We start from the raw sequence: 25,541 nt of genomic DNA on the forward strand, positions 1-25,541 counted from the left end.
CCTCATAAGAGTCCGACACAAAGAGGGGGTCCTATGTCTTTTCACGAGTGGCCCCCCACTTCTCAGCATCGGTGACAAAGGCAGATGGAGTTAATCTGCTTTCGGCAGCAACAAACTGTATGGAACTCCAGACTGCGGATGGTATCTCATCTCTGCATTTAGCATCTTTTATTTACTGAACTCTTTCAGACCACAAAGCCCCCGGGAGAAATCCGGCCATTTAATTGATCCAATCTAATCTGTGTTAAAAGCAAGGGCATATGTCAGGCTCCAGGATCTCCTTCAACTCTTTCACGCTAATTCATTTACACAAAAGATCAAAAACCTGATTGAACAGAAGCACAGACACCAGCCTCTCTAATTATATCATAGTTAAGGGGTCAAATTGGGTCAGTAACATGTTTATGAATATTGCACATGAATTGTGTCTGTTTTTTTTTTTTTATACCTTTATACTCTTCAATTATAAAAAGTCGACATGAAATAAACTCAGGGATTTTCAAATTACAAACAAGCCGTTGGTTATTTCTGAGGCTTGTATTGTTTGGGATGGGTGCATCTGAATTAGTGCAGTTTAAAATCTGCATCCAATCAAAATAAATCTGACACTTAAAAGCTGTTTTTATAACCATCAGTGTGTGTGTATTTTCTTTGAGCTGGCCTTTGAGCATGATTTGCAACAATACAGATAGACACATGGACGATTTAAATGTTCAAAGAAAAAAGTGGGAAGCCTGCATACTTTGCATATATATAATTTTAATGGAATTATGGGAATACTTTAATCTATAATTGGCATTTTGATAAATTAAGTAACAATTTCCTTTCCGTATCGAAAACATCTCACATGCTGATTTATTTACAGTATATAACCGTATCTGTGGATCTTGAGCGATGGGAAATGATTTTTCTTTTCTCCTTTTCTTCTTCTTCTTCTTCAAAAAAGGTGACTTATCAGAGATGCCAGAATAACTTCATTTTCTTAAGAAAACGTAGCAGTTTCTAAGAAAACAAACTCCATCTGGTGCAACAAAAGAGTTTGAGAAATGTCATCATTAGCGTAACAAATATCTAGAGCTGCACGTAAGAATTGACAAAGGAACTTTCTCACAATCAGAAACTCCCTCAGGATCTGAAGACACGGAAAAAGGCCATGGGTGGTTTTACTAGGTGTTAGCTACAGAATTGTAAGTAAGTGCTACTTTATGAATGCTCAGTAAATGACTCAGTGTTTTAAAGAGAAAAGCAAACATCTTGTAAACGATAGCAGTTTCTCCTTACAACGTGCTGCTCACTTTGTTGGTTTTCTCAATCTGCCCCCCAAACCCACCAAACAGGAGCGTGGCAGCATGTCACAAGTTGTATTTGTTCACGGATTTGCTTCCACTCGTCTCCTTCACTTTTAATTCACGTCAACGCACCACCTAAGACCAAGCGGGGACGGCCTCACGTACGTGCGTACGCACTCGTGTTAATGAGTACCTGCTTGCGTTGTAAACCGTAACTGTCTGTCAAAACCTGCATGTTTCATACAGATGTTTTTGGTTACTGGGTCACAGTCAGACAGCCATTTCACTGAGGAATGGTGTGTGAGGTGGAGCTAAGGGCCTGCTGTGTGGTGAGTAGCAATGGCTCAGGGAGCAGCTAAACACAGTCCCTTTCAGCTTCCCAAATCAGACCTTGAGTAGAGGAAAAACACATCCTTCTTTCTTCCTGTGCAGTTTTAATTCTATACACCACAACATAACCAGATGCCCTATTTACTGTCAGTTGCCACTATTAGAAACACTTAAACAAGCCTTTAAATGGAAACAACACAGAAAAACCCTCATTCCTAGAGTAACATGTCTATCGGGGTTTGACTGAGATGCATTTGAGTAGAAAGTGCTGATTCAAATTGGCCCCTGTTGCCCTCAAATATTTAGGCAGGCAGGACCGAGCTGCTGCCGTGCTAGAGAGCAAAGAAGAGGTAAATAAGGGTCTAAGGGAAGGATTTTTATTCATACTTTTTCCATTGGACATAATTGCATTTTTTTGTGCATCTTTGAATTTAAATCAAAGATGGTCATGGTCATAAATCAAATGGTCATTGCTGATCCAGCAGGACAATACAAGTGCTGATCAGCCACGTCCTCTCCCTCCCCGTGACAAGAGAAGTGCAGGTCCAGTCTAATAATGAGTGTCATAACAACCCAACACGCCACAGTGTATACTTAATTTAACTTTGGATTGTTCTCATGCACTTAAGGACCACACGCGAGGTGAAAGACAACAGCCCTTCAGAAAGATTGGTAGCGTGCCATAAATCCAGTCCTAATCCTGAGACAAATGGGGCCAAATAATGAGGCTAGTTTTCATTGAGTGTCAGGGCATCATCATTGAATTAAGTCTGGTGTAATTGACATGCTAACTTGATAATGCACACTCAGGCCTGTGTCACACAGGGAGGTCAAGTTCATAGAAATAAAAGAAAATATTTCACCCTTGAGGAAATTTTCTTGAAAGATGAAATCTTTTGAAAGCAAGGCATTTATCGATTTATCTAGTCCTTTCTAGTCCTACACTCACAGCAGTGCATTGTTAACACTTTTTATATATATACATATATACACACACATATGCGGGCACACTTGCAAGTGGTTCACCGTAACAGAAAAAGCTGATCACATGGCCTTGTTTGTGATGTGAAAACGCCGTGGGCTACTACTCATGACAGGTGACTTAAAACTTTGTTAAAACTGTAATATTTCTTGTTCAATACAAAGTCTTGAAGTAATTAGAAAAGGCATTGCAGATCAACAATATATCATGATTATATAAAATCAAAACTTGATTTCTTTGCTAAGCTGACAGTGAGTTTTCTGATGTCATATACTTGGTTTAAATGCTGTGTTTGATAGATTGTAAACCTATTAAATTTTGTTTTAACCTCATACATATGGAGCTGGTCCCAGTAAATGAGTCGCCGTTTGGAATGCAAGGTAATTAAGGGGTAGAGGCTAATAAGATTAGACATATGATTTATAAGTAATATGTTTTAATGTTGTTATAGGTGGGGAGATTGCAGCAATGGCACTCAAGTAAGTATACAAATGTTTCACATTATCACTAAAACACAGCAGTAAAATTGTTCGCCAAAACAAGTGCTGCCACAATGCTGTACAAACACTTAAAGTATGTTTTGCTTTACATTTTCTATTCAAATATACCAATAACCTATATAGGGTTTAAAGATATATATGGAATCTGGCAGAACGTAACAAAATTGGCAATGTACCCTGGCCTGATCTCACTCGGAGTATAGGAGCACATGATTTAACAACTGATCAGATTTACCGAAATTTGGGAGGTTGCGTTGTGACTCACAAATTCAAACAGATGACATCTTGCCACCATATGCAGCCTGAACTCAAGCAAAGGTATCTTGCTATCTAGTCGAAGTTCTAGGGAATTCATTTTGTATTCATCTTTAAGATAAACATACAGTCCAGTTTAGTCGATGTACTCCTGCGGCAGCAGCCATATTGTGTTTACATAAATACCTTATTGGCCAGATTTGACCTGTCAAACCTATGTGGTTTAAAGAGGATTTGCAAAAAAAAAAAAAAAAAAAAATCAAACATCAAAATGGATGGCAAGGATGACTTGATGAAGCCGCAGATTACAATGAAATCAGAGGTCGGTATTTTCATCTAGTTGCCGGGCAAAAGTTTATGACAGGCACTTGAAAACACAAACAGGGTAGTAGATGTGTGGCAAGATATTCAGTCATCCTTGCATGCATTTTACATGCCTTGCCGAAATAATTTTTTTCTCCTTTTTATCTCTGTCATAAGTCAGTTCTTGAAATTCATCAAGGGTTTTTTTGTTTTTTTTTGACTTTCAGTTCAGTCACAGAGCTTTTTCAGAATTGTTGTGTACAAGTCATCGCTAATGCTAAATGGGTCAAATGACAAAAAAAAAAATTACAATTATGATTATGCTGACATGTTAATCTCTCCATCATTGCATCTGCTTATGGCCTGTGATGTGGTTTTAATATGACTTTGATAAGATCTAAACTGGAACACAGTTGCTGAATTTTATTTAAATGATTTCTCTTTTTTTAAAACCTCTATTTTATCTTTAAGTGTAGTGCATGTGTATTCTATACACTTGGATAATTGCATAACGTATGTCGGGGGTATTTTGTTTTGAAATTGCTACAGTTATTTTTGGTGTATTTGATGGTACTTGTACATCATCCAAATACAAGGGGCAATCTAGTTTAAATTAGATAGAAGATAAACACTTGAATGAAGTGTTTAATTTAGTCAATGATGTCTGTGGTTTGGCAAGACAAAGTGGCGCTTTTTGCGTTTATAGTTTTGGAAACACACATTGTCATTTTTAGTAATGCAAGTGTGCTGTAAAATATATATATATATATATATATATATATATGACTGTAAAAACATCATATTGGCCAGTCTACAGCAACAAAACCAAATGTAATGAATGTGGTGCGGATGGTTTGATTTTGTTCGGGTTTATGTTTTGGAGATTTGCTCCTGTTTTGGCTGTATAAAATAACATGCCCTATCATTTATTCTGCCAAAGCAAGTGACATTTGCAGTTACCGTTTCCACAAAAACAAAAATCCAAATGGATTATTGACATTGAGACTGTAAAAAACCCTGCATTCGTTGAACCCTGTGCTGAACCGACCGTCTCTCTTGCTAATGGACACTCGCAGGGACAAGAAGAGGACGGCAGAGGGAGGAGGAACAATTGAGAGCACAAGTACAGGGATCTCTCCGGCTGGGAGGTAGCTGTGTCATCTTTGTTACAATAAGTACTTTCTAGGAGGCCTCCAGACTGCAGTAACTATTCAGTCCCCAGGTTTGTCCAAATAGCTTAACCCTTTCATTGTTAAAACATGAAGAACAACCTTAGCCTGCAGTTCTGGGGAGCCCCTTCAACTCTGAGCTTGTCCTCAGAGAGTCACAGTGCTGAATGTGGCAGAGAGACTAAATGCCCTTGAGCACAACAGGCACTTTACCAGCAAATGCATGTCAAGATTTGAATGTACCCATTGTCCCTGATCCACCAGAGGGTCTCTAGCAGCCACCAGAGAACATTGCAACAAGCTCCCATTTATTGCCTGTCATAGAAAGGAGCGTCCATGTAATTGCACACAAAATATTTTTTTGTGAAATGATTTCTCTAAATGTGATTGGGTTAATGAGCCTTAATACAGGAAAATTAGGCAACAGAGACTAAATGACAGAGTATATAAGTTGAGTCACTTATCATATGGATGGGTAATGCATCATTTAGCTTTGATATCCTACTTTTCTGCCCGGAGGCCTTATTGGGGAGTGAGCGCACTCCTGTATTTGATATGTGGAACCACTTATTATAGTGTGTTCTGCATTGTGCTTGGCTTACCAAGCTGAGCCAGGGAGTGAGGCTTGTGGTTTGTGGCTATGTGTGTGTGCAGATTTAGATGCACAAGTGTGTGACCTATCAGATTTATTTATATGGAAAGTGTGTATGTTTAACTCCATGTGTGTAGATGTGTGCAAGTGTGAGTGTGTGCATAAGTGGTCCAAAAGCTACCGGTCTAAAATTAAAATCTGGGTTTTTGAAATGTCTCTAATTAGAGCGGGGAGGACCAATGTCTATTTTGAGAGATGCGGCAGTGCACACCCTTTCCATATGAGTATGTGTGCACAGGCAAACTGACAGACCAACACACACTTGCATGTGTGTGCGTCTGTGTGCGCTCGCATGTGCACAAACACGCACACATGCATGCAGCAAAAGACACACACACATACTTTTGAGGGGGAGTCGCTATTGGACTTTTTTCGGACAATTCGCTGAATATGGTAACAGGAAGTGTCAAGGAGTGTGTGTTTGTGTCACCGATAGAAAGCTTACTAAAGCGTACTGAGCTGCAATGATAAGCACAAACAAGAGGCATAATAAAGTGACAACATTTAAAATACTGCTGCAGTAAATAACTGCAATATTTATAGTAAAAGACAAATAAGGCCAAACAAAGATTTATGGTTTATGCAGGGACACAATAGTATATTTTATCACTGTCTAAAATGTTTTTAATGAGGCAATTTAGTTAATTTAGCCTCTTGAATCGGTGAGTGGAATGCAGTGTAAGCCTGGCTCACATTGCTTCATTGTTTTTTCCTCATAGCCGGCCTCTGTTTTCTGCTCCCGAGCAAAAGACTGCTGGGAAACCAGGCTGCTTTTACAAAGGACTGGCAAAAATCTTTCTGCCCCAGATACTTCTTTGCTAGCATATGCGAGAAGGTTGCATTTCATTTGTGTGCATGTGTTATCAAAGTGATTTAAGAACCACAACCAGTGTCCTTCATCACCACAATGCGTCACAGGAAAAAGATTTTTTTCTCATTTTATACAAATACGGAAGCACTATCCGTGATACAGGGCTGTATTGCATCCATGTAATTTACAACACAACAGACAGTGAGCTCGTAAGGAATGAAGTATAAAAGGGACCTGTATTTATAAGTGTGGTTTCTTTTTTCAATAATGGTTGTAAAAAAGAGCCTTTTGTTTTTTATTATAACTGTTTACCTCTGAGTATTGTAATTCAGTTGCTTATACGCAACTGGATGGTGAAGAGGACCCACCCCCAAAAGAAGACAAAAATAGAAGATCAAAGTTTGGTCTAAGCTAAAGAGGTCAAATTGTGGTAATGTGAAAACACGTTTTTGAGTGGTTCAGACATCCAGGCCAATTGCAGGAAGTCCAGGCAGAATAGTCACCCGCTGAACAATAGACGAAGAACAGAGCTGGAAGATAACTTAGGATGAGCACAGGGGGAAAAGCTGCACTTGTAATTTCTCTTGCATTTGAGAAAGTGACTGAACCTTGAGTGCAGGACAGGGTTTTTGATACACATGACGGTGATGAAGTCAGTTATACCTTATCAAATCAAAACAACCAATCCACCCTTTGGGAAATTGTGTGAGGTAATAATAAAGCTGCTTTGACAAGAAATGATTGATATGACCTGAAATGCAAGGAGATCACTCAAGAAATGGGCTGAAGACCAAAGAAAACTGAGGTCTCTCTCTCTGTCTCTCTCATAAATTAAGAAAAAAAAAAAAAAAAAAAAAATATATATATATATATATATATATATATATATATATATATATATATATATATATATATATATATATATACAATAGGAGCTTATTCCAGCAATCACTGGGTGAAGGGCGGTGTTCACCCTGGACCGCTCACCAGTTGATCACAGAGCTACACAAAGAGATATAAAATTATTGACTCGGTCATTCACACATCTGAGCAATTTAGCCTCTCCAATGAACCTACTGCATGTTTTTGGAGTGGGGAAGGAAACCGGAGAACCTAGAGGAAGAGAACATGCAAACTTGACTCACACAGAAAGCACGACTGTCGGAACTGAACCAGAGAAGCTCTTGCTGTGAGACGGAAGTGCTAACCACTGTGCCGTCCCCAGTTATTTGTCTGAGAAATTCAATACATTTCACCAGAGACCAAATCTCTCATTGTAATTGCAACCAATGCAACAATTGAAGGGTAATTAATTGCAGAGATGCTGGTTATGATGTCATAGGGATGTGAACTGGCAACAGAAGTTGGCTGTTCTATTTTCAGAGAAGACACACTATTCTGAAATTATGCGCTGATCTATAAAACAATTTAATGGCAAACAGTGGGAAGCACATCCAAGGTCGTCAACGACAACGGCATGTATAGTTTGCTCGTAATGTTAGGATGTGAAAGCAAAACTAACTTGATGAAATGAATAGAGAGAGCACATATAAGTATAGTTTTGCACTCTTTGTGATGAAAACAGCCAATAACTATTTCATGGTGGGTCAGTTGTTGGGGTCTTTTTTGAACCCTTTCATCAAATCAATATTGTAAAAGTCAATTAATTGGGATATAACTTTCTAGAAAGCATGGATTTTATGAATGGATCCCAAGACATTTTTGGTCTCACTGAGGCCAAAAAACTGAAAAAAGAAGGGTAAAACATAATAGAACATATTCATTAATCATGACTACAAGTCATAATATCATTATCATATAGATAAACATATTTGTGTACACATATGAGCACAGTTTTAAGTGAATTCATACATATGAACCCTGTCCAATAATGAGTATTTGTCATTGGAATATATCACTGGATTAGTGTAATCTGGAAGATGGATACACCACTAAACACCACCACTATGCATTCTCAAGAGTAAGCGCACACACACACACACACACACACACACACACGCAGGCATGCACGCACACACACAGAAGCCACAGGCATTCCTTCTGCAGACACCCAATATTTTCATGTGTCTGTGCCTATGTGTTGCAGACCCAGACCAGGAACTTTGGGGGCCACTGTGGTCAGGCGCACGGAGAGGGAAGTTAGCACTGGCAATGAAAAGTCGAAGTCAGGCATTTTTGGAGTACGATAAAAAAGGAATGGGAAGGAAAAACTAGAAGCACAAACAAAAAAGACACTTGGGGGTGTGAGATTATATGCAATATTCATCATGTTGTCTCCTAACACTTATTACCAGATGACATAAAACTGTCATGGAGGCAACGCACATCTGAATGCAAAACATATCTGATTTGTGTGCATTGATGTTAAAAACTATAATATTGAATCACATCTCCTTCTCCTAACATGAAATTAATAACATATGTTTTTGTGGCAGTTATTTCTGTTTTTCTGTATATGCTTCCAGATAGCCGCAAATAACAAAACCGAAGGCAACTCTTTCTTCAGTTGAAAAGAAGCCTCTATAATATACATACTGAAATAATAAAAAGTAACACTGATAAGTGTGACACCTGAATGTTATAACACTGAATATTCATTTTATCCTTGCCACTGAGGCAGACAGAGACCATTTTAAACGTTCAAGTCAAAAATCCAATAAATGTGTAAGCACACTTTGAAATGATTAATATTCAAACGATGATATTTTTCTTTTCATCTTCCTTTATTTTTCTTTCTATTTATGCATCCTTCTATATCCGTGTATACATTTATTACTCTCTCTCTTCATATTTAAAGATGCCGAAATTTGCTGCTAATGTGCAACTGTTGCCCGACGGACAGAATAACACTATGGATTTTTTTTTTTTTTTTTAATCTTAAAGCCTGACATTCCTGGCTCAAGTGTAACCCTACAGGGAGCAACTGTCTTGCACTGCAGCTGTCCTGCATAAGGGGGCATCAGGCCAAGGGTGGGTAAGTCAGCACCCCACACTCAAGCATCTGCGCCCCCTCATTCCGGCACGCACCCGCCGCGCAGTCGGTCGCTTGAAACGATGGCGAGGTTTACGAGAGAAGACTAAGGTGATGAATTGACTATTAAAACAACATGATTATCCCAATGAGACCGCCACTGTTCATTCTCTCCATCTGTCCGTTAAAACATCAAGTCAAACGCCCACACGCCGCTGACAAAGGCGTCATCGCTCCGCGCACTTCACGGCTACAGAACTAAATACCTGCAATGGCGGTCCGTCCACTGGCACTTTTTAATCTACAAACTAACTTTCAAGCTTCTCCTTCTCACTTAAAGGCAAATCACATGAGTGTCGTAGTGCAACGTTTTAGAGGGGAAGCTGTACCACAATGTAGAGGAGCCCTGCCTCCTCCTCCCTCTCACCCCAGTGTTGAAGATCTGTTAGTCAGGGGCTAGGGAGTTTAAGTCTCTCGGGGCGCATCCCTCTGAACCGCCTGCCAAGCTTTTCCTCTCCCTCCTTCATCCTCTCTCAGTTCTGCTCTCCTTCTTTGTTCCCCTCTTCCCACTGCTTCTACCCCTCGTGTTTCTCCCTCGCTCCGTTCTCCTTTCTCATATTCACCATGTCCCTCTCATCCCTCTCTCTTCTCAACAACAGCACTTTTCACTTCTGGAGCCTTATCTGTTTTCCCCTCTTTACCCTCCTCCCCTTTCCCTCCCAGCAAACCAGCTTCTTTGCAGCCGTGCATAATTAGGCCTGAGCACAAGCCTGTGCAGGCTCACATCTGGAAAGAGTTTGGACATGGCAGTTTCCTACCAAGACGACTAAATATTTAGGTTGAGAGTTACTGCGTGTGGATGAACTCATGATAAGGGGTGGGAAAGGGAGAGAAATGGGGAGCTTGAGATAAAAAGGAGGAGGGGAAAGTGGGGCGGACGACCGAAGTTCATGACTGCTAATAGCAACTCTGGATCATTCAGGTGACAATAAAGTGTTTAATCTAATACCCAATGCCAATGACAGCAAAGAAGGTAGTGATAATACCATGGATACCGGGTGCTACTTCGTGGCTGGCAGGAACAACAAACAGCCAACTAATAGTTTTAATAAACAAATCCCCATTGGGATTTCCCATGAGGCTGAGGGGCCTCAGCTGGAATGTTCACAGGGGCCAGCTGTTGTGCATTACATGGAGCAGCCGGCCCCGGAAGCCCTGGGCCTGGTGACCACCGGTCCTCGCCTGCTCAGCATGGAGGAGAGCATTCCTCCGGGCTGCCCCAGGAGAGAGACGGCACTGGGGCCGCCTGTCAGACGGCCGACACGGGGAGGGAGCGCCGTGGCGCACGGGTAGCTCCCCCGCTGCACCTGGAAAACCGTCCGCGGCCTCCGAACGGATCGAGGAATGTCAGGAATAACATGAATATCAACACGGCTTCTCACATTCCACATCTGGAGCTAATGTCACGAACGACGCTGGGAGCACAGGCGCGGGACGAACGCTTTGAATCTTTGGGACGGTTAATTTTTCCGAACACCGGCATCCGTAGGAAAGGTACAGAAAATGGCCAACCTCGCAGGGATTACGGGTGGAATTGTTTGCTCCTCGACCACAGCCGCATTAAAGTGTCACAGAACACCAAACATCTGTACAAAAACAACTCGACCATAATTAGTAGGTCTTCAATGACCTCGACCACTGCCACCCAAGCCATTTTTTCCTCTGGTTTCAGAAATGTGGTCCCCAGATGTATAATCCTGACTTTATTAAGCAAAAAAACGTAAGGCCCTAAATGCTCTGCTGGCCGGCTCCAGCTCTTCTGGGGCATAAATCCACTTACTTTACCTCAAATGCTCACCCCAGCGGGGAAGTTAAAGATGGTTTTTACCGAGCCCATGTGCAGCTAGCATAGTTCCCGCTGGGTTCGAGCACAGGGACAGTAACATACTTACTGTGAGAACAAATAAAAAGTCCGAGAGCAGCTGTGAAGTATGAATTACAAGAAAATTATGACTTTACACACACACACACCACCCATCGCTGATAGATTGGTAGACCATTCATCCTGCAAGATCGTGTGTTTTGGCCCAAAACTTGGTGCTTTCAACTTTTGTCCAAACACACCACACAAATTACTATTAAGGTCGAAAAACTTCCCACCAAACCGGCCCTTTCATCATTTTAGAGCACCTCTCGCAGAATAAGCGGTCGGCTTTTTTTTTCTCGCAGAAGGTGATTGAATGGAAGGAGCCGAGCCGCCAGAGGAGTACAGAGTCTGATTAAAACACACGCAGACACACACGCCCACAGAAATGTGTTTCTGTTTATTCGCGTTTTGCAAGTCAGCTGCAGCGTGTGGAGGAGGGAGCTGGCTGCTCGGCTGGAGTAAAATCTGAAGTGACAGAGTTGTGTCAAAAAGGCAGGGCCAGATGATGGCAAGAGTTTGCCGGGTCATCGTAATGCTTAACAGAGAGGTGACGTTCGGCCTTTCACGATGCTTAAATTCGATCAAGATGTATACTTTTGAACTAACTGGCCTTATTACAGCAACGGGGGCCTCCTTGCCCCCGAAGCTAAGGTCACGGGGTCACGCTCATGGCAAAGGGGTCTGATCAGAATGGTGGAACCTCATGAAGATGAAGTTGTTAAAAAAAAAACTTCATCACGGCCGATTCCCCCCTCCTATAATCATCACCGTTTCCTCGTCCATTACGATATTATATCGATGAGACAGAGAGGAAATAAATCATATTCTTATGTGTCGTTAGTTCAAAGGTCACATTGTCTGCCTCATTAACATGTCAAACTGTTACAACTCACAGAGTGACGGTCCTGTTGGGGAGCAGGCTAGCATCCGGCGGTTCGGAGAGCTCCTCCTTGCTGCAGCTCACCCTCTTCCCCAAAACCTGGGCTCCATGTGCCTTGGAGCGCTCCTCCGTGCAGCTGCAGCCGCTCGTGGAGGCGAGCGGCCCGTGGCAAGCCTGAGAGAGCCGGGGCTCGGAGGCGGCGAGCAGGAGCAGCATCAGCACCACACGACCCGGCAGCAGAGGGATGCCAACGCCGGGCGCAAACATTGTCCTTGGGCTGGATCTCACCTCAGCTGCACCCCCGGCCTCCAGTCATCCCATATCTCCACCATGAAACGTTCAAGGGGAGGTTAGGAGGGCAAAAGTGGGTCGGGTGGGAGGAGGAAGGGGGCGCTCGAAAAGTCAGTGACAAACTTGGAATACCTCCGCTTCCCGGCGCGTCATCCGGTCATCCCAGAAATATTCAGGCACGGCTGGCTTTTTCTCCCGTTCGCGAGATGTCACGGCGGCTTTGGCGCGCGTCGAAAAGATCAGCGTCGGCGTAAACGCAGGCGCGTCGACAGCAACAGTGTGGAAGAAGAAAAAAAGGAATGAACTCCGACTTCCATCACTTCTAGAGCCCCCTCGCCAGTGTCCCGACGACCCCGACCCTCCGAGGGGCGAATCCAGGAGCTCGCAAACACGCTGATATCTGTCCGAAAAGTAACACTGGACTAAACTTTGAGCGGTTCTTTCACAAAGTCGCCCCCCTCTGCGCCCCCCAACAGACTCTTTTCCTCCGATCCCCTCCTCGAAACTCCGAACCGGCCCCAAACCCGTGGCTTAAGAGCGAAAGGGCGGCCAGGTATGTGTCAGTTTCCTTTGCGCGGTTCCCAGAAGCCCGGCGGTTCTCGCCTCCTCGCCTCTGTCACTCAGCTCTGCCCCAAAGTGCGCCCGGTCTTCTCTGCGCTCTGCGCGCTCTGTGCGCTCCGCGGTCCTAGCGCGTCCGGTCCACACACGCCCACATGTGGCCCGCAGAGACCCGCCGGCGTCATCACGCACACCCGGAGACCGCTTGTGTGCGTCGCATAGAATCCAAGTGTTCCTTCATCCTCAGCGGGGATAGATAGTGAGAGATCATTTGAATTCCATCCATACCAGTGGGAAGTCCAGATGTGTGCATAGTTAGAAACGTTACATCAGTAACTGCATCAGTTACAACACCGTGGACGAGGACGAGGAAACACGATGTGTGTCTGAGGATGTGGTTATCCCTGATACAGTCATAAAGTTCCCTCCTTTAAAAAAAAAAAAAAAAAAAGTTTTAGATTAGTTTAACAGACTCCGGAAAAGGTATTCTCAAATATTTCAGGTCACAAACCTCAAAAAAAAAAAAAAAATGCTCGAGAGACACAAGCAACTTTGCAGACTCCAGAGAAATCCATTTTTGATTTTAGGTGATTTTGAGTGAATTGTTTATCATTGTGAGAAAGTTACTGCCAATGTTTTAGGAATCTCTTGAGTTTTACTTTCTATTTGTGGCAGAAAAAAAAAACATCCCCAATTAATTTCCCAGGGCTAAAACTATTTGCCAATTTAGCAAAGAATAATGTTACTAGAAATTGAGCCAAAAAGAAAATTGAATGAAAAACAAATTCTTTTTCATGTCTGGGTGATTTTCAGATTTATTTATTTTTATTGCTGTAAGAATGATGGCTTTAAAGAAATAAGTATTTGCTGCTTAAAAATCCTCAGGCCTTCCTCTTTGAGAACCTGGGTTCTATCAGACAAAGTCAAAGTTTCAATGTATGCCTGCAAGCAGAGCAAAATAAAAGAATGAATGAATGAAAGCCGAAGGTCTCTTGTGTATTGTTTGTTTCAACACATCAAAGACTTTCCATTCAATAAGCGGGAAAGAGAGGAAGCGAAGATTAATGGACACACTTCGGTAAATTCTATATTGTTACTGTGGAGAGAATTATTGCCAAACACAAAGGCCTGGTATTGATAACATTTGACTTAATCGTTGCATTGTAGATGGTTGCTTCACAGCCCGTTTGCACCTCATGTCTGTAACCTCAGGGACGATTTTTTTCAGCTCCACTTTTTAAACTGTACCTTTGAATGCAGAACTTGAAGAGAAAGTGTTTCTGGGGTGTCACCCTAAAAGTGCTGTGCTAAATCCGTTCATAAATTTGTCATGTTACAGAACAATAGGTGTCAAAGCCCCGTTCAGCTGAAACTAAAACGCTGAAAATCTTCCCAAGCCTTTTAGTCAAATCACATTTTGTGCGTATGATATTCCCCGTCTGAATGAAACTCAGAAAAGCCAAAAAATACAAAGGATCATAAACATCTTCAAGGTCTCCTTTCATATTTCGGCCCATGTGTATGGAAAGTTCAGATGGATCTCGGTTTTAAAAATACCTCTTGATATACGAGAGGCCCTGAGAGGATGGAGAACATTTCCAAATATGAGAAGGTGAAGCAATAAAGAAACATTTTGCAGTTGGACTTGACGTGTATTCACTGACATATCCAAACTGCAGGCACCTCAGTCATGCAAGCACGCGGGGCAGTATAATGGTGCACTGTGCTCTGACCGACTAAGCAGACCCCAGGTTTGTTATTTCTGCATATGATACTGTACACTGGAGCAAGCTCAGAAAGTCAGCATGATTATTGAACGCAAGCAGAGGCAGTAGATGGATGCCTGCTCAGCAATGAAACAGAGGGCTGTTTATCCAAGCTGTTAAATAAGGCTTCAAGTACAACACCCCCCTGCAACTCCACTAGGCCCAAATCTCTCTCATCTGGAGCACAGTTTCCATTTAAGATGTCACGTCCCAAACTACACATTACATCAAATTGTACTTAATGGCATCCAGACAAACTTTAATGTCGTTCCAACATTTTCTCTGTTCTCCACAACCCCCTTTTATAGCCAAGCAAGCAATCTTTCCTTCTCCCTGATCCACATCTGGACTCCATTCCAGGTGGGGTATTGAGAAAGTGGAGTACGGAGACTCGGAAAGGTGGAAGACAGAAAAGCTCGGAGGCTCACAGAATGGAACTGAGATAATCTCGCGTATGAGATTTGTTAAAAGTTACGCAAGGTTCAGGATGCGTGACAGACGCCGTAAGCGATGACAGTGATTCCGTCTCTGCTTTTTTGTTTTTTCGCCTTCCGATCAAATGTTTCGCAGAACAGAACTGGAATAGTTTTCAGTTTCAGTGAAATAAGACGACGAGTGCGGAGACAGTACTCTGGTTTCTACCAGTGGATAAACAAAAGAAAACTTGCAGCCAGAAGTTAAACAGCAGGCCTCATCTATTGTGGAGTTCATGCATTCCTCTTCTTCTAGGATTGCAGGACATCTAGTGGTGGTGATCATGAACGACAAGGCCGAGACTCCGATAACCTCTCGATTTCGAGAACGCTTGCTTCATATCAAGGAAAGTTAACATTACAGCTATCACAAGTATGAGCCACAATCATTCTGAGCAATAAATATCCTACAGATGTAACATCTAGTACATGTGTGGGCAATTATTTTGGCCGGCGGGCCACATTTCTTATTTAATTTTCATATACGGGTCAACTGGGTATCATGTAAATGTAACAAAATGAAAATTGAAATATTCAAATTTTTTGGCGTTTTATATCAACTATATAATCATTCATGATCATAGAAATGCACAGACATTATTTTGTATGTAATCATTCATACAAAATTAAACAAAAGGAAAAAATACGGAGTTTCTAAATTCAATATTGATTGGAAATACTTATTAAAATATTCAAAGAAAATACTTTGGCGGCCTGTATAAAAAAGCAAAACGGGCCAGATTTGGTCCACGGGCCGTAAAATGCCCGGGTCTGATCTGGTAGAAGTAGATGAATCAACATGTGTGAAAGTTCTTGTATTTTGTGAACTTCTTGTATTGTATTCTTGTATTTCGTGAACTTGTGTAAATTACGTCTTTGTAAGACACCCTCCCATTCATAATCAATTGCATCATTTTCTAGGAGTCCATCTCATCTAAAATTGTTCTGAAGTTTTCAGACACAACAACATTATTTACATGTTAATTGTTTAATGGTATCGTAAAAGTTAACATCAGAAGTAGGTCGCTCCCTCAACGGCATTCTTGTGGTGTACATTTGAATTTCATGGAAAATGTAAAGTGTTGTCCGTCATGAAAGCACACTGAAGGATAAGGTTTGCAGATTTACCACTGGGTCATGCAGGAGCACTAATTACTCATGAAATATCCTTCAGCCACCCTCACAGAAAGTGAAATACGTTTGAACAAACAAAGGAACAGGTGTGAATAACTGCCTAATACACATTTTCAAATGTAGTGATCCTTACCGGTCTTACAGAAATCACTGATCTAAGGAAAGGTGGGGAATAGTCTTTAAAATCATGATAGAATTGTAATCATGAAAACCAAACTTCAGCTGTTTCAATAATTTAAAACTAAATGCCAAAAATGTTAATGACTATTAAATCTTAATACAAACTTTGTGTAAGTAAAACACAGTATCACTGTGTTGTGTGTGTGTGTGTGAGTGTGTCATCAACCTCTTGTTATCGTTGTCCTTTCAACACTATACCATGCTCCTTCCCCGAGCTCTCTGTTCAAGAGGGGCATCTCTGTTGATGTTCAATTATACATTCTCCTTATCTAAGCTTTGAGTTCGGTTTTGATTCTTCTTAGTGGAATATGTTACCTTTCTTGTGACATCTTTAGCAGTCAGCATCTTTTCAAGAGCATAAGGTTTACCTTGACACTATAGTATGGAAAACAAATGCTTTTCTGAAACTTGATATAAATGGCATGTACTATATACACTGCTCAAAAAAATAAAGGGAACACTTAAAAAACACATCCTAGATCTAAATGAATGAAATATTCTTATGAAATACTTTGCTCTTTACACAGTTGAATGTGCTGACAACAAAATCACACAAAAATGATCAATGGAAATCAATTGTATCAACCCATGGAGGTCTGGATTAGGAATCACACTCAAAATTAAAGTGTAAAAACAAACTCCAGGCTGATCCAACTTTGATGTAATGTCCTTAAAACAACAAGTCAAAATGAATCTGTGTTGCTTCCTGAGTGGACACTATGATTTCACAGAAGTGTGATTGACTTGGAGTTACATTGTGTTGTTCAAGTGTTCCCTTCATTTTTTTGAGCAGTATATAACAGGGGTGACATGCCATGTCACCTCTCTGGCAGGGAAGGAGCACAAGCTGGTGCAAAGGCTGAAAGATTCTGACTAGATATTATCGGACTCACCTCGATGCACAGCATGGGGTCTGGAATCAGGCCCCTTGAGAGGGGCTGGACTCTTTTTTTTTTTCTCTGAGGTTTCCTCCAGTGAGAAGCGCCGGGCAGGTGTGCCCCCCCGACTCCTGTGCCTGCACGTTGGGGTTCAACCTGGTGGACGAGATGGTAGCCTCCCTCTGCCTTAAGGTGGGGGGACGGGTTTTGACTGTTGTTTGCAACTATGCACCCAACAGCAGTTCAGTTTACCCACCCTTCCTGTGGTCCCTAGAGGACGCTCCTTCTGGGGACTCCCTCGTTCTATTGGGAGATTTCGACGCTCAGATTGGCAACGACAGAGCGACTTGGAAGGGCATGATTGTGAAGAATGGTCCCCTGGACCTGAGGCAGAGCGATGTTTTGTTATTTGACTTCCATGCTTGTTACGGATTGTCCATAACAAACACCATGCTCAGGCATAAAGGTGTCCATATGTGCACTTGGCGCCAACACACCTTAGGCCACAATTTTGATCGACCTTGTGGTCGGACTTTCTGCCGTATGTCCTGGACACTCGGGTGAAGAGAGGGGCGGAGCTGTCAACTGATCACTACCTGGTGGTGGTGAGCTGGCTCTGATGGTGGGGTAGGATCAGCCGGTCAGACCTGGCAGACCCAAACGTAACATGAGAGTCTGCTGGGAACGTCTGGCAGAGTCCCCGATCAAAAGGAGTGATCGTGTGAGTTTGCCCAACCAATCTACTTGAGTTTAGTGGATTTGTGGAGAAGGCATTCGATTGTGTCCCTCGGGCAATCCTATGGGGGTGCTCAAGGATTTTTGGGGCACCAAACCCTGTTATACGGGCTGTTCAATTCCTGTATGATCAGTGTCGGAGCTCGATCGGAGCTGGTTGGATTCGGCCAGGGCTTCCCTTTTTTGCCCTTTCTGTTCATAACTTTTATGGACGGAATTTCTAGGTGCAGCCGGGGCGTCGAGAGGATTGGTTTGGTGGCAGATGATGTGGCTCTGTTGGTTTCATCAGTCCACGATCTCCAGCTCTCACTGGAGAGGTTTGCAGCCGATCGTGTGGCGGCCGGAATGAGGATCGGCGCCTCCAATCCAAGACCGTGGTGCTAAACTGGAAATGGATGGAATGCCCACTCTGGGTCAGGGAAGAGGTCCTGCCCCAGGTGGAGGAGTCAGGGAAGGACGGAGCGGGAGATCAACGGGCAGATCGGTGCAGCGTCTGCAATGATGCGGACTCTGTGCCGGTCTGTCGTGGTGAAGAAGAAGCTGACCCAGAAGGCGAATCTCTCAATTTACCAGTCGATCTACATTCCTACCCTCACCTATGGTAGTGAGCTGTGGGTAGTGACCGAAAGAACAAGATCGGGGACATAAGCGGCGGAAAAGAGCTTTCCCCACAGGGTGCCCGGGCTCTCCCTGAGAGATAGGGTGAGAAGTTCGGCCATCTGGGAGTAGCTCAGAGTAGAGCTGCTGCTCCTCCGCATAGAGATGAGTCCCGCTGGAGAGACTATGTCTCTAGGCTGGCCTGGGAATGCCTTGGGGTTCCGCCAGAGGAGCTGGACCATGTGGCAGAAGATGGATGGATCGATGGATGGATGGATGGATGGATGGATGGAATGAAGAAAACTTTACAATTTTCCTTCTTTCAGTTTTGCTATTTTTGATACTGCAAAACTCACCAAGTAAAAGGGGAAAAATAATCATGTAGTTTTGACATGGATCTCACACTAGCATGCCAAGATACAGCAGCGTCAAGGTGGATAACTCTCTCCGCGGGAGCAGGTGAATAAAGTTATGGTCCATTGAAATGAGTGGACCAGCCAAATGTCCTGAGTTGGCACTTCCCATGCCAGAGATAAAAAAGTGGCACAAACATGCCTCCTTAGGCTCTGTGTCAACAGAGGTGATTGAGTAATATGTGCAAGGTTACAACTGGATAACGTTGGAAAGATCAATCAAATTGAGTCCTGTGGAATTTTGATTGAAATAAGTTTAGAGCAAATGGGGAAAAAAATCTTGTCTGTCTCTGGCAAGTGCTGTTTGTTTGTGATTTTTTTGCGGAATAAAAACACAGTAAGTCGTCTGTGTCAAAGTCACCTGGGAAAAGACAATAAGCATTTTTCTCATTCACATCACCACTGAGGAAGTTTCAAGTTGTGCAATTTATTAAGAGCCACATTAAATGTGAACAATATTGTGTAGCTGGTTACTGCTGTAAGTCGGCAAGTATAATATTAACAAGTCTTTTCACACTAAATGTCCTGTGCTTACAATATGCAGTTTAAATGATCTATATAATAGGATACTGCTCAATCACAAAAACATCAAAAAATATATGTATAATGAAATTCATCTACAGTCCCTCATAAGCAACACAACAGCAAAAAAAGGCACCAAATATGTTTTTCTCTTACTTCTAATAAATTCTGATTACAAAAGGAATATAGAAAAACTCATGGATTTTAGGCCTGACTTTAGCAATAAATTCAAAAAATTCATTTGTGACCACTGTCTCCCTTATGTATTTGCATGTGCACACACAAACAAACAAAACCGACAGACAAACGTGCACGCCCACACACACACACACACACGCACACACACACACAAACTCACAAGCCCATACTCACCCACCCACACCCACAGTATACTGTCAAAATGGCATGCAGTGTAGGCCAGATTTGGTCCCTTTGTGTCAGCAAAAGAATCAGAAAGCAAGTCCAGTTAAGTGCGTCTTAAGCACTGGTAGTTTTTAAATCTGGCCAGAATACAATATCATGTGGCTTGAGTCCATGGCAGCTGTGCATCATTTGCATTATGAATAACCAAAAGTAACCGTTGTGGTCGGTCCATATTCACAAAGGCCCATTTCTGATAACGTCATAACAAAGCCAAGAAAAAGAATTATAATATTGCAAAGTATGGTTAAATGTGATCATAAAAGAATATCCATTTTAATGTTGATAATCACTTTCCACCTTAACGTCCTATTCCCAATGCTTGCAATTCAGTCTGATGAGGGGGAACTTCAGGCAGACAGGCAGCACTCCGTATCCAGAGTGGGGCGACCGTGTGGAGGCAAATTCACTGGCGGGAGGTCACAGTTGATCGGGGAGAATTCCCTGGTCCTTGGTACCTCTGTTTGGCATGTTTCTCACAGTACATCACATCTCCAACCCAAAAATGACCTCTCATTCTGAGGTTAAGACCACAATCTGTGCATGTATAGCACTCCGGGTGGCGATAGCGGTCGTCCAATATGCGCACTGCCTGTGTGCTGTGAAAATACGGGAGACGTCAGACAGCTGATTTGTTTGCCCTCATTTTCTAAAAAAAAAAAAAAAAAACCTTCAACAAATACTATTACCGATTCTCTTTAACCATTTTGTAATATGCTGACAAAAATTATCAAATGTCCAACACATCTAGAATGTGTAATTCAGGTGTGATGGTAGACTCACACAATGCTGGTGCCACACTTCTCACAGGTGTGGTATTTGCTGACTCCTGCCACTGACGTGCTGGTTTTTGGGGCCTGAGGTGAAAGCTTCCCTGGGAACTTTAAGGCTGCCTCTGGAATAAAACAGAAAGATAAACATAAACACACAAAACAAAATCACACATGCTTGTCACAGTGACATCCCGACAGACGTCTGTCCCTTTGTTCATCTAAATCAATAATTTGTCTCCACGGAAATTCAAGCAAGCTCCACTAAACATGTTACACACTTTTTTTCTCCTCATCCTTAACCATATGAGATGTATTCCAGGATGTGGATCACACAACATACTGTACACACAGAGTGGAGCTTTTTTTCCTGACCATTTGTAAATGTGATGTCCTAATGGGAATTCCAAGTCTCAGAGTAACTACCATTAGTTTGTGTGCCAGAATTTGAAAGCACAATCAAATTAAGACTTTTCTTGCTGGTTACTCGATGAGTGAGTAAGGTTTACCATGTAGCATGTGCAAAGAATATAATACTCAAAGTGTCTTTTCTCATTTATACAAAACCATATACCATTTATTACAAATTTACATATGAAATCCTGTTCTCAGTAGCAGAGAATATAAATGCCATAAAACTAATTGCATTTTAAATAAAAGGAACTGATTCTTTGTCAAGCGGTGTCATTCTAACCTTTCTCATCGGCCTCAAGGACTTCTTGCAACATCTTAAATGTATTGGACTGGCGGGGAGCTGTGCGGAATTCCTTGTTTTCCTGGATCATTTTGTACACTTCTGAATCCTTGTCAAACTTCTGCATGGTAAATTCAGTGCTCGTACTGCTGGCGAATGGAGAAAAAGCACAGGTTTCAGGTCATTCATTCGATACCAAGATGCTACACTAAAAAAATGTAGGTTCATAAATGCCTGATAGTCTGGAATCCAGAGGGAATGTAGGTAGTAGGCTTTCACGAACAGGTCTGAAATCTTGATTACATATCATATCCCACCGGCTAAATAGTGTCCAACTACATATCAAATTATCAACAGGATTTCACAGTCTGACATACAATAGGTCCTTCAACAAAAAAAAAAAAAAAAAAACTGAAAACACCTCTGAGGCAGAAAAATGAACAAAAAGTGTGAGAGAACTGTGCCACAGTCATGGCAGCTTGAACGATTTAACTATTGTTAAACTACTTGGAAATCCTGTGCAGCCTCACATAACCCAATCATCACGTGCACCATGGGAAACATTAATGAAGTGGCACTGTTTGAAAGAACGTAACTTTGAGTCTTGTTGATATTTCCAAACTGCCAGAGCATAGGAAGGGGCAGACGAGGAAAGACTTAAGCGACAGCATTCACTTGGGTAAGTATAACATTCCCACTGATTATAAAATTAACATGGAGTTCATTTTGTGAGCCTCATTTATCATGTGGTGGAAAAGAATTTACTTTCTAAAAATTCTTCCATACTTGAAGTTCACAAATGTTTAATATTACATCTTCTCTTTGCCTGCTGAAACAAAGCATGTATTCAAAACTTGCTAAAAGTTGGGAAGTAACAGACAAAAAAAAGTTCTGTTTCGAGCTCGCTCTGGTTTGTCAGTGTGTGCTTGTCACTGGAAACCAGTTGGCCTTGTAGACAAGTCATGTGTAGCCAGGGGTAGTTTTACACCTATCAACTGCAGCCAACTGAACAGAAGATCCCAGTTTTTTGTCAAGTCAAGCTGACTGCCTATCCCAACCGGTTGACACAAAGCAAAGCAGGCAAACATTCCTTGCTTGAAATATGTGCTGTGAGTGGCAGTCTATTCAAAAAATGAATGAACCAAACCTCAAAAATCAAGCAGTTTGTCTGTCGCCATCTTTATTATGGACCATTCAGTAAATCTCTGCTTGATGCAAATCCAATTTAAACTTAAAACATATTTGAAGCGGTAGTTAGGAAAGAAGTCTGGGAATTATGTTTTGTTTGTGTTATAATCCAAGAGATACCGATATGTGATGTTTACAATCTAATAAACCCTGAATATATCAGATATCTCATTCTATAGTAAATCAAGAAATATACCAAGGTGAATAGTGTTTGCGATAATAGGTCTCCATTTCCAAAGAAAAAGTTCAGTGAATATGAGATTATAATCCCTGGCTCATCAAGGTTGCATATAAATCAAGTCAAACATTTGAGATACATTTTAGGGCAGCAAAGCATTGATTAAAGTGTACTTTTTGTCAGTTTAAAGTCTAATTCAGTTTTCAGCAGGCAAGTCAGCTTAAGTCAAGGCCAATAAGCTATGTCAGAGCTTTTGGGTGAGGTAAACACGACTGTCCAGACAATCGAGAGTACAATTACAACTGCCTGACTTACAGGGATGTAAGTAAACATCACACAGCTTTGCTATGAAGACCCGTGACACTGAGAAGGTACCTTTTGCTGGAAAAGCTGAAATTCTAGCGATGAAAGTAGTTTTAAACCACCACCCAAAATTCATTCAGAAAGCTTAGTTTCAGGGCTTCACCCAAATATTCAAAGCCTGTTATTACAGGTTTATTTAAACAAAAAAAAAAAAAAACAGTACGGAAAAAAATGTAGCGTTCCTCAATAAGTCTCCATCCTTCGTTTGCATCAGCATTTTAATATGTTCTGTTCCTGCATTTTTCTTGACACTCAATGAACATGTATGGAAAAAAAAAATAGGCAACCAAACAAAAACTCTGAGTCTTTCCTCTGCATCAGTGAACATGATTCAAATTGAAAACAGACCTCTAAGGCACAACCTCCAAGTTCTCCACAGGCTCAACTCCACCCTTAACAATGGATTTTTCTTTACCCTTCAATGAGTTTACCTTCTGACATGCAATCTCAAAACAAATGGAATGTGTGAGTTGCATGGGAGGGAATCAAATAACACAACGGAGGCAAAGAGAGATCAGCAATTTATCTGAGGTGGCACACAAATGAAGGGATTTGTAGAGGAAGCGCACAGTTATAACCAAAGGAACAGAATCTGAAAAAAGTTGAAATCTAAAAATTGGCAAGATGAATAGAATGTCTGAATCTGAGACAAATAATTTGAGAAAAGTGCGACTAGTGAAATGCCGGTCAAAAGAAAGACATTTCGGAACTTAATATAACTTTCAGTCTTCCTTCCCAGACCAGATTCCTTACAATATGACCTCTACCCTGACGTCATAACGTCTCGACAAAAGAAATCTAAATGATAAATCTAAAAAAAATTTAAAAAAAAGCAACTAGACTCACCACAAGAGAGCTAAAAAGGAATGAAGAGAAGGAGCGTAACGTCTGTCTCCAGAAACAATCCCGTTTTTTTCTTTCTGCTCTGGTAACTCGAAACACAGATGGGTAAAACAATATCAGCTCACACACCAACATACGCAACACACTGTTATCCACGCCAGATTAAACAGAAAAACAAGATTTGGCCTGAAAGGTGTGCCCTTAGACAGCAACTCATTGGCTGCACAACATGAATGGGTGGGTAAATGGGTGTCACTGCATCTCATTGGCTGAGGAGGAGTACTGTAGTGCTTGCTGTGCAGACTGGGAGCTCCATATTGGGGGCCAATCGGGGGGAAAGTTTGCAAAAAAAAAAAAAAATTAACTCTTGGGAAAATGCTGTGTTTGGTTTTGACTGCAGTTGCTGACATGTCATATCACTAACAGTGGAAGTCTGAAGTGAGTTGGGAGTGGGGCCAATGTCAACCATCCTGAACAGTGAAAACACAGGCAACCAGGTGTCCCATACAAGTGAGCAGACAAACATGAGATTTTCATCTCTGGCCGAGACACAAAACATCAGTAGGAAAACCCAAACACAAATGGTGCCCGCAATATTTTATCTCTCAATGGCATAATAGGTATTTGAATTTATCAAGCAAGCTCTGGGAAATAGCTTCATAGACGTGAGTAGCGACTATACATGCTGTCAAATTATACTATACATTATACATTAATTGGAGACGTTGTTTCAATAATCCTTTTACATATTTGCGGATAAAAACACAATAACACATACAATTGCCTGTGAGGGTTATTAGTCATGGTATTTCTTGGTATTGTTGTTCGCGCGACTGATCTTGTTCAGTTTCTTGACGACCTTTCACCTCTCGGAGAGGCCTTCAGAACTGAATTGTTACACATGCGCAAAAAAAAACAAAAAAAACAAGTGTAATCTCTGAGTTAATGAATTCATAAAATAATCAGTGCAATTAACCTGAACCCTCCAACAGCCACATTCTGAGGACATCGGAAATTTCATACAAGTGAAACTTCCTAAGAGATAGGAGGAAACACGAGATAGCAAATAATATCTTATCAAACACTATAAAAGACTGTAAAGGATTAACAAAGACCTCTATATCAAACAGTTGGCAGAACAAGGCGTAGCTGGAGATTTGATGGCACTTAGTTATATCGAATTCCTTTAGATGGTCTTTTACTTATCGGTATTGCAAAGGCAAATGGTTTCTACCTTCGGCGAGGGGACATGGATATGTCCTGATCAATTGGACTTTGGGGCGAGTAGCGTCCTGGTGGGGTCGGAGTTCGACTTGGCATGGAGGTATTTCTGTAGTCTGAAGTGGCATAGTCCTAGAAAAAGAACAGATGGCAACAGTGAATGGAAGAAGAATCAGTATGGAAGACACCAATCTTACTGTTAGGTTTTGAGGAACACATGATTGATG

General features: G+C 41.7%; 2 protein-coding genes across 7 annotated transcripts in view; both read right to left on the bottom strand.

Annotated features, from left to right (window-relative positions):
- Window positions 1–13,014, bottom strand: part of adgra2 (adhesion G protein-coupled receptor A2) — a 37,188-nt gene extending 24,174 nt beyond the window's left edge. Inside the window, exon 1 of the mRNA XM_086174093.1 lies at window positions 12,104–13,014. Coding sequence (XP_086030219.1) covers window positions 12,104–12,357 — 254 coding nt within the window. The 5' untranslated portion in view covers window positions 12,358–13,014. The remainder of the gene's footprint in view (window positions 1–12,103) is intronic.
- Window positions 13,015–19,522: 6,508 nt separating this feature from the next.
- Window positions 19,523–25,541, bottom strand: part of pdlim2 (PDZ and LIM domain 2 (mystique)) — a 34,323-nt gene continuing 28,304 nt past the window's right edge. For 3 of the 6 annotated variants that reach the window (XM_086173997.1, XM_086173998.1, XM_086173999.1), the window contains exons 7-10: window positions 25,328–25,446; window positions 21,522–21,670; window positions 20,841–20,952; window positions 19,523–20,656 (exon numbers count right to left, since the gene is read on the bottom strand). In XM_086173997.1, the coding sequence (XP_086030123.1) occupies window positions 20,464–20,656; window positions 20,841–20,952; window positions 21,522–21,670; window positions 25,328–25,446 (573 nt within the window). In that variant the 3' untranslated portion in view covers window positions 19,523–20,463. Of the gene's footprint in view, window positions 20,707–20,840; window positions 20,953–21,521; window positions 21,671–25,327; window positions 25,447–25,541 lie in introns of all 6 variants that reach the window. The other 3 variants (XM_086174000.1, XM_086174001.1, XM_086174002.1) reach the window with 2 other exon arrangements.

The sequence above is a fragment of the Fistularia commersonii genome, chromosome 26 (assembly GCF_037954325.1).
Source record: "Fistularia commersonii isolate RoL2024-O1a breed Wild chromosome 26, RoL_Fcom_v1.0, whole genome shotgun sequence".
NCBI lineage: Eukaryota > Metazoa > Chordata > Actinopteri > Syngnathiformes > Fistulariidae > Fistularia > Fistularia commersonii.